Source organism: Pteropus alecto, unplaced genomic scaffold (genome assembly GCF_000325575.1).
Source record: "Pteropus alecto unplaced genomic scaffold, ASM32557v1 scaffold276, whole genome shotgun sequence".
NCBI classification, from domain to species: Eukaryota; Metazoa; Chordata; class Mammalia; order Chiroptera; family Pteropodidae; genus Pteropus; species Pteropus alecto.
Genome location: NW_006438074.1, coordinates 4,722,834 through 4,732,109, shown reverse-complemented (window position 1 = coordinate 4,732,109; position 9,276 = coordinate 4,722,834). Strand labels below are relative to the sequence as shown.

At 31.1% G+C, this 9,276-nt stretch overlaps 1 protein-coding gene across 7 annotated transcripts in view; it reads right to left on the bottom strand.

Moving 5' to 3' along the window:
• The window catches only part of GPHN (gephyrin), a 390,228-nt gene that overhangs the window by 243,001 nt on the left and 137,951 nt on the right, over window positions 1-9,276 (bottom strand). For all 7 annotated transcript variants that reach the window (XM_006915134.2, XM_015591978.1, XM_025049111.1 and 4 more), the window contains exon 4: window positions 4,417-4,509. In XM_006915134.2, the coding sequence (XP_006915196.1) occupies window positions 4,417-4,509 (93 nt within the window). The remainder of the gene's footprint in view (window positions 1-4,416; window positions 4,510-9,276) is intronic.

The following is a 9,276-nucleotide window of genomic DNA, read 5'->3' as shown; positions in this document are numbered from 1 at the left end:
TATCCTTTGTACCAGACTTTGAGTATTCTACCTTTTTCACATTAGCCATTTTGTCAGATGCCTCTTCACTTCCATAATGAACCAAAAGAACTGTTTTAAATGAATATCCCTTATATAAAATTTAGTTTCCTGAAAGTTTTGCTATTCCTCCTTTTGCTTGATTATTTCATAATGACCATTTATATCAGGATACTTTTGTTAGGAGGTATTACTAAGAATCACAGTTTGAAAATTTTTAAGAGTGAGATTTTACTTAACGTATAATAAAGTTATTAATTTGACCAATTTAAAAAGTTCGAAATTTTATATATTATTTAAAATAAGAAACTTTTATTTTTGCTATGCTATATTGTCTGTTGAGACAATGGGCGATACCTTTCATTATGGCAGAAAAGTGGTGGTTTTTTGCATCTTCCAAAATTACAAAATTTAAGAAATGAAACCCAACATCATTTCAGATTACTAAAGAACAAAGGTTAAAAAAAAAGTAAATAAAAAGTGTGAGTAAAGATAACTTACTGTCATCCAACGGACCAGGGGTTGGCAAACTTTTTCTGCAAAAAGTCAGATGGTAAAATATTTTAGGCTTTGCAGACAATATGGTTTTGGCTGCAATTATTCAACTCTGCCTTTGTAGCCACAGGCAATATGTAAATGAATTACTGTGGCTGTATTCAGATAAAACTTCCTCTATAGACACTGAAACTTGAATTTCAAATAATTTCATGTGTCATAAAATATACTCCTTTTGAATTTTTTCAGCCACTTAAAAATACAAAATCCATTTGTGGCTCACTAGCAATGTGAAAAAAGATGACAGTCTGGATTTGGCCGACAGGACATAATTTGCCAACCCCTGTGATAGAATAAGAGTTTTTTGAAGATAGGAACCACACCTTATTCATTTTTTAGCTCAAGTAACTAGAATGGCATTGGATATATATTAAAGATTAAAAATACAAAACTGATGAATGAATGAGTGGATGAGACCTAGAATGTATGCTAGGCTTTTATTTAACTCTTTAATTCATGGTCAAAATAATACATTAGCAGACAACCCTTTATTCTGGTATAGCCTAGTACTCTAAAAGTACTGAAAGTTATTTTTAACTTATAAATATTAAATGGTTTTAATATTTTCTAATTTATTGTAACATATTATTAAACATTTCTTTGTAATTACATAGATGTTAATGCTCCTTAATCTTTTAGTCTCTTCTAGAATTTATATCTAAAGGGTTTACACTTCACCTCACTTATATGTTCTTAATTATACTTTTACTTTTTAAGAACAACAAAAGTAAGGTTAATACCTATTTTGGAAATACATCATTTCTAAGTGATAATGGGATAAGAAGAGATAATACTTAGTAAAGCAATGAGTTCTTATGTTCTATAGAATATTATACTTACTAGCATTTCACCAATGCCAACAGATTATCTAACCTTTTTATAAGATCAGAGAAAATGCAATCTATTTTTAAAAAACAAAACTTTTCAAATCTAAATAAAACTGTAAAAAGTTTGAAGAGTGTGAACTATTATGCTATTATATGTAAGCTGACTATGGGATGAATTATATAATTCTAAGACACAAGTCCTAAAAATAGAAACAACTTCATAATTTAACAAAGTCAATTCTGATTTATTAGTTCCTACAATTCTGCCTTATTCCTATAAAATATGTAAACAGGATACACTTTTCAAAACTTGCTATTCCTTTGTTTTTTCTCTTTTAAGTAGACCTGGGAAGAAATCTATTAAACTTTTCTTTGTTTCTAGGGTTTACACCCATTGATAATTTTAGAATGCTTTATTTCACTCATTTGAGTTGTCATTTCCTTTTTATTTTTTTCTAACACATTCATCCCACAAACAACTGTTCTTTCTGATAGTAGATCAAACTAATTATTGGAAATTACACACTGTAAAATATTAGCACCTTAAGTGAGAAGTTTTATATTTTACTTTTATTGTTAATATTTGTGTTTTCTATTAATAACTTCTAAATTTATTTAAAAATATTTGCAATCCTAAGTTGTATATAGGTAAATGTGGTCTAGAAATAGTTTCCTCTCTTTCTTAAGCACAACTGTCTAAGACACACAAATTAACGACAAATAACTATATTATTACATGCTCAAAATTATATTTCTGGGTTCCTAGCTGACATTCAGTGTTGTTTTTAGATGTTACAAGAATTGCAACTATTTAAGGGTGTAGAGAAAATGAGAAATTAGTAAAATTATTTTAGGGTGGCCCTACATTGCTTTTATGTTTATTTAATTTTTCAAAAGCTTATCACTTCTATGAACTTTTGCTATAGACAATACCAAATGTATTTATATGTGAGATATAAAGTGAATTTTTTAAAGATCAATAATTCACAATCAAGTAAATCACCTGTTTTCAAAAATAGATATTAGAGAAGATATTTATGTATATTTTTGAATCATTAAAAAAACCTCGTACAATTTTAGCCAGTTAGTTGTTACAGGTATATATGAATGGAAGAATATAAGAGCAATTCTAAGGTTTTCAGGTAACTGAACATAATCATCCAAGAATAAAGAGCTCAATTTCTGATATAATGAAACATACAAGGTCATGGAAAGAGAGCCAGAATTCAAAGTTATGAATTTTCAAACTAGCATTATTTACTTGAAACTCCACAGAATACAAAATACTAATTTTGTGATGTAAATTATTTCCCCACAATTAAAAATAATATTGCTATCTGGTTATGAATGAATTCTATGGCAACTTTTTAAATACTTTCCAGATATAAAAATAAGTAATATTATGAAAATACCAAACCATCACAAAAAAAAATAGCAATACATAAATATAATTTAATTTACTTCAAAAACTTAACACAACACCCAACTCCAAAAATCAATGTCTTCACATATGCAGGCAATTTTCTTACAAAACAAATACAAAACACAAACACATCTTTACAGCAGATGGCTTCCCTCCAATTGTACTTTTTCAAGTTACTCTCACAGTTTAAAAGAAATGTAAAAATTGGCCAAAAGACCATTTCCCCTTAAGACCCAGAAACTAAATAAGTTATGTAAGGATGACTTCTTTTTTAAGGAGTTGAAGTTAACAATTTCTCAATACAACTCTTCTGATTAATTTAAAATCAAAACCATTTTATTTGTAAGCCTAATTATAATAATATCCAAAAAAATTTCTGTCGTAATTTTTACATAGAATAGAAACCATTTTACAACTTGTTTTAAAAATCTGCATTTTCATATACTAGAACAGTGGTTCTCAAAGTCTGGAAGTATGTTCTATGGGCCAGCAACATCTGTATCACCTGGGACTTTGTTAGAAATACAAATTCTTAGCACCGATTGCAGATTTTACTGAATCAGAAATTGTGCGTTGAGGCCCAGCAATCTGTTTTAACAAGCCCTCTGACTGTGGTACAGGTTAAAGTCTGAAAAGGACAGTAATTACTTAAAAGGTGCAGAACAAAAGTATCTTGCTGTTAATAAGATAGTAGATACAATAGCATACTGATTTGAAAACAGAAGGACATAGTTCACAATAAATTGACATTTGGCCAAGAAACATGTTTTTGAGAGGTAAAGGAAACAATGTCACAAGTGGTAATATAAGTTTCCATATGACTCTGAAAGTGGCACCTGGTTTATAGCTTCCTTAAAAAGAAAGGCTTTTCCCCTGTATCAATGAGCACTTTCCCTAATTTCTCCCCTTGTGCAAAGGCTGAAGTGATTCTTGTGGCATGAAGACTAGACATTAATTCTGCTTTTTGACTTATTAAATGATGCATTTAAATTTGCATTTAAATCTATGGAATATAGAACCCTTTCTCATCAAAAGGACTGGAAAACTGGTATAAATATTCTACTGCCTCCACAATGCAATGTGAGAGGGGGTTGGGCAGCTCCATCCTCCCCACCAGCATCCTGGTATGCCACAAAGCTCCGCGTTTCTCAGTACTTCAGATAAAGGCATTAACAAACAAGCTACAGCCAAGCATCACTAATTTCAATGCTATCTAAATAAAAACACTTTTATTTAAAAAAAAAAAAATTATGTTGCAGTCATCCTACTGTGTTTTGAGACCAGAGACAAGGGTATCTTAAGAAAAGAGAAATCAGGTACATTTTGAATTATACTAACAAAGCACATTAGCCCGGATGCCACACTAAGATTTCCTCATATTATGTCATTTCTAGTTTAAGTCCAAAGAAAAAAAGTCAAGAAACATTTTTTTAGATAATTGTTTTTCCACAGCAAATTTTTCACATTCTTAGAACTACAAGTTTCCTGTTCTGCCTAGCGGAATTACAAAAATAAAATAAACATATTAAAAAGAATTAAAAATAACATGAATAGCTTACTCCTTGAATATGAGAAAGACATATTCTATCTCACCTCTGGAGTGACATCTCGTGGTGCGAACCCTGTTCCTCCAGTTGTTAATATCAAATTAAGTTCCTTTTCATCACACCAATCTATCAGGGTTTCCTGAAAGAAAACAGTAAAATGTCACATGTGGAAGGACTTTCCTGCTTGTTCAAAACATCTACTTACTCAAATACTTCATATACAGTGTTATAGATTTTTTCAACAATCAACATGAAAATTTTGAAGCACAATTCATGGAACAATTCCACTGTTGATCAAAACACACTAGTTTTGGGTATTTATTCTACTCATTATTGAAAATGAGGATGCATCAAATTCTTGAAAGTAAATGAAACACAGGAAATCCCACAAATAGTTTATAATTAATGTTTGTTATATACTTATATGGCATATCTGAAGTTCTTTTCAACCATTCAAAATATATTCAGATTAAAAAAACTGAATACTATCTAAGAGTTAATTATATGATCTCATTATTAAAAACTATACCAAACTTGGCAGGTAACTATTCATACTTCAATTTTATATTTAAAGAAACAGACTCATTCACTTTTTTCATTAATAGATTCTGAGAGATCAAGAAACTAACTTGCTCATAGGCTCACAAACTAAAAGTAGGAAGAATTAGGATTCAAACCAGATCTGTGGGATCCTCAACATATATGTTCCCCTATATTCTGCCTGTGACTGAGTCAATATTTTCTGCTAAGTTTCAAGTTGTTTAAGAAACTTTTACATTTTTCTGAGAATTTATTTTACACGGTTGCCTTAAAAGAAAGGAATAAGTAATTGTTTAAATATTTTTCCACAGCAACACTATACACAGAAATTAGAATTATATAACATAAAATTTTAGAGTTGGTAGAAACATTAGAAGACTTGCCTCTTCATTTTCCAGGTAAGACAAGCAAAGTACAAAAGGGTTAAATACTCTACTCAAAGTTATCCATTTGTGTGTAAAGCAGAACTAAGATCTCTCTCTCTGCTTATATTATTGATAATTCTATTCATGCAATACTACAAATTTAGCCATTTATTAAAAAGAACTATTAAGTGCTCATTTAAGTTGTAATCAAATACTTGCTTTAGTATTATATAATTTCATTATCTTCTTACAATTCAGGTTCAAAATTTATTAATACAATTATATTATTTATGCTGATAACTAGATGTTAAACACACGTAGTAGGCTAATATCTAGATGTAAAACACAATGCCCTCAGTTCTCAAATTCATCCGTGACACAAAATGTAGGGTAATTAGTTAGAAGGACAAATTCAAGATCTAAAAGTGATTTTTTTCCCCTATCCTTGCACATTTTTATGTCATCCTAATATCACAGGAATGGAAAGACCAAGGCTCCACAAGAAGGAGATTTTCCTTCTGCTAGGATTAATGGCAACAAGCTATTTTTAAGACATAAACTGTAGTCTATTGAGAAACTGACTGAAGAACTTGCATCCCTGATATAGTTATAATTTTGTTCTGAGGGAAGCTTACATACACAACACAAAATCAAAGAGCATTACAATAAAGGTTATTATAAGGTGTTTTCGCAAACCAAACTTAAAAATTCCCATTGTCTTATGCTCCTATTTAAAAGGTAGAAAAGTGTAAATACTCATTATTCTAAACGGTTATTATTTCTAGTCTATAAAAAAATAAGTTGATATCACAACTTAGCAATGAGATTCACTGACCTTGTCATCCCACTAATGGATTCTAGAACCCTTTAGATTTCTTTGCAATATTCCTAAGTACCCAAGTACTAGGGTATCTGTGTCACAGTTTTCTCATCTCTGACCACACTCCATTTACATCAGATCTTGATAAAAAATGATATGACACTAAAGTATCAACAAAATATCTATTATTAATTATTAATTGTCAATTTTCAATATTGTCAATACCAAGAGGGCATTCAAACTTTTCAAATTTCAAGATACTAATAATGAGTTAAAATAGTCACTTTATACTGAAGAATGCCACTATTTGGCGATAGACAATACTTCCTTATAACATAATTCATTCAGTGATTAAGTAAACATTTACTGAGTACCTATAACATGTATTAGGTGTTAAGTCAAAAATAAATAAATAAATAAATAAATAAATGAAAGACGGACCCTGGTTTCAAAGAGCTCACAGTCAAGTAATGGTTCTCAGCTTTGATTATACACTGAGGTTATTTCTGGAGCTTGAAAAAATACTGATGCTTGGGTGCCATCTCTGGGGTGCGACCTGGGAATTGGAATTTTTAAAAGCTTCCCAGGGTAATTTAAAAAATGCAGCCAAGCAATTGACAACTACTAGTCTAAAGTGACAACTTGTTCAGTTACCTGAAGTTGAATTTCATAGATTACTCAAAATAGATGGGCCCACAAAGACAGTTACAGGTTAAGATAGTTGCATCATAGGAATATACTAGTTTTTCTATTCTCAGGATGCATAACTGGTAACACTGACAGTATAGACTTCTTTCATTTAAGTAATATTTGATATCTTGAGCTCAATTAAGGATTGTTCAAATACTTGGGAAATAATAGTTTGTTGTCCAAAGTAGTTGTGTGATGTGCAATAGTTTTTCATCCAAGCAAAAATTTTAGTTAGGCTCTGGATTTTTAAGACAAAATAGCAATCCTATTATTCACTCAGTTGGTTTTCAAAACATAAGGATTCTTCCTTAACTACGAATATAATATATAATACAAGTATTCTAGGCACCTAGTAGTCAAATAATTATTTAACAAGAAAATATTTCAGGGCATGCTTTCATTCAAGTTCTTCATTAGATAACAGGGATACAAAGATGCGTAAGACACAGTCCTCTGTCTCAAGTCAAGTAGAGGAGCTGAGTCGACAGCTGTCTAGAACATTTCTACTAAAAGTATGATCTGAAGACATACAGCATTTGTATCACCTAGGAGCTTGTTAGAAATACAGAATCTCAGGTCCTATCCCAGACCTAGTGAATCAGAATCTCCATTTTTAAAAAGAATCCTCAAGGTGACATGTATACACATTAAACTGCACTAAATAACGCTATGTACCATTCTAGATAATGAGTCTATTTTTCTATCATGTTAAATCACCTGAAAGCAATTTATCTGTGACAATTTCTTCTGTACCTGTAAGATCCCTTTCATTCTGAGAGATATCTTAATATTTGGCTGCCTCTACCAGACAGGGTGTCATTGAGATTTCTGCATGAGCCACCTTTATGAAAAATTCCTCTGTACCTGTTACAAAACTGAGGTTTAAGGCACTTTCTATTTTAATGATTACTTTTCCCTTATGTTGAAGGTATTCCTTTAAAAATTTATTGCCTTGAGCTTCCAGGTTAGCATAGTGGAATGAAGTCATACCATAGAAGCCTCCCCCCACCGCCTGCCCCGCCCCATCATCTTACAAAAGTGAATAAAAAAAGAGTAAAAACTAGAGGAACAAAACACCACCAGGCAACAATCGAATAAGAAAAAAAGATTCGTGTCATAAATCTCAAAAGTTGGATGGTCAAGGACAGAACTTAAGTATCTTTGAGAAGCATAGTGCAGCATAGTGAGGCTCCTAATGCTGCTTTGGCTCCCAAAGAAATCAGATGGTGAATCAAAATCCTAAAAATTCTCACTAATACCTTTGAATCAAGAGAGACACAAACTGAAAGAGACTCCTTATCTTTTTCATCTGGTGAGCAACTGCTGTGTGAAACAGATGAAACAAGGGACTGACTCTCTGTGATAAAGATAAAGGTTCCATGAATAAATGCACACTGAATTGGGAAACTAATCTGAAACCTAATGATACCCCCACATAACAACGATTTAAACCCTTATCTAGATAGATAAGTATTGAATATTTAATAAAATCTCAGAGAAAAGCAGAACACTCCAACAAAGATAAATATATTGTCTCTGGTTTCTTACTTTCTCCATTTTTCCTCTGTACAAGTCTGTCCAGATCTGATATAATTCGGGCTGACTTTATCTTTCTTCTTTCATGAATGCAATCGTTTGTGAAATAAGCTCAGTTTGAGGATATTTTTCAATCACATATATTTTTTTCTATAATAATATATTAAATTTTTTTAAGGTAAGCAGAGGGTAGGTGGAAGGAAACATAACAGTGCTCATATTCTTATCTTTCATAGCAGGGATTCAATCAATTCTGTCCAAGGTTTTAAAAGGTAGTTAAAAATGACTGTAACCTATTAAAGATTTTCCTATTTTTTTTTAACTTTAGAGAGAGTTCTGTGTAGCACATCTCTTGTAACATGCTTTTTATTCACTTTTTCTTTTGTTTAAATGAAATAAAATGCTATTCTGTATTATCTTTAGAGAATTATTGTATAGCTATGTTTTTCTCTCAATCAAATATCCATCCATTCTTCAATCGATAAGCATAAAAAGATATTGGGATGTTTTACAACTAATCTTAACAATGGTTATTTCTGGGTAATTAGATTTGAAATATATTTTATGTTTTCCTTCCTTTTCTTTTGCATTTTGGGAATTCTTTACAATTTGCATGTATTATTAAAAAATAAAGGGATTTTAAAAATTAAATTTCCTTTTCCTTCATTCTGATAGTCAGCACTTTAATGTCTCATTTTCTCATTTTCAGCCAGCTCAGAAAAAAAAAAAATTAGACTCTACAACTATGCAGTTACTACTGTGGTAGATTAAAAATGGCTACACATTCTTTATAAACTCTCCTGTTGAAAGGTGAAGTCTATTTTTTTCTACAACCTCTGCACCTTGGCTGGGCTTGTGACTTTGACCAACAGAATGGCGCAGAAGTCATGGAGTGTGAGTTCTGAAATCTAGGTCTCAAAAGGCCTCACAGCTTCTGCCTTCACTCTTTTAGTAA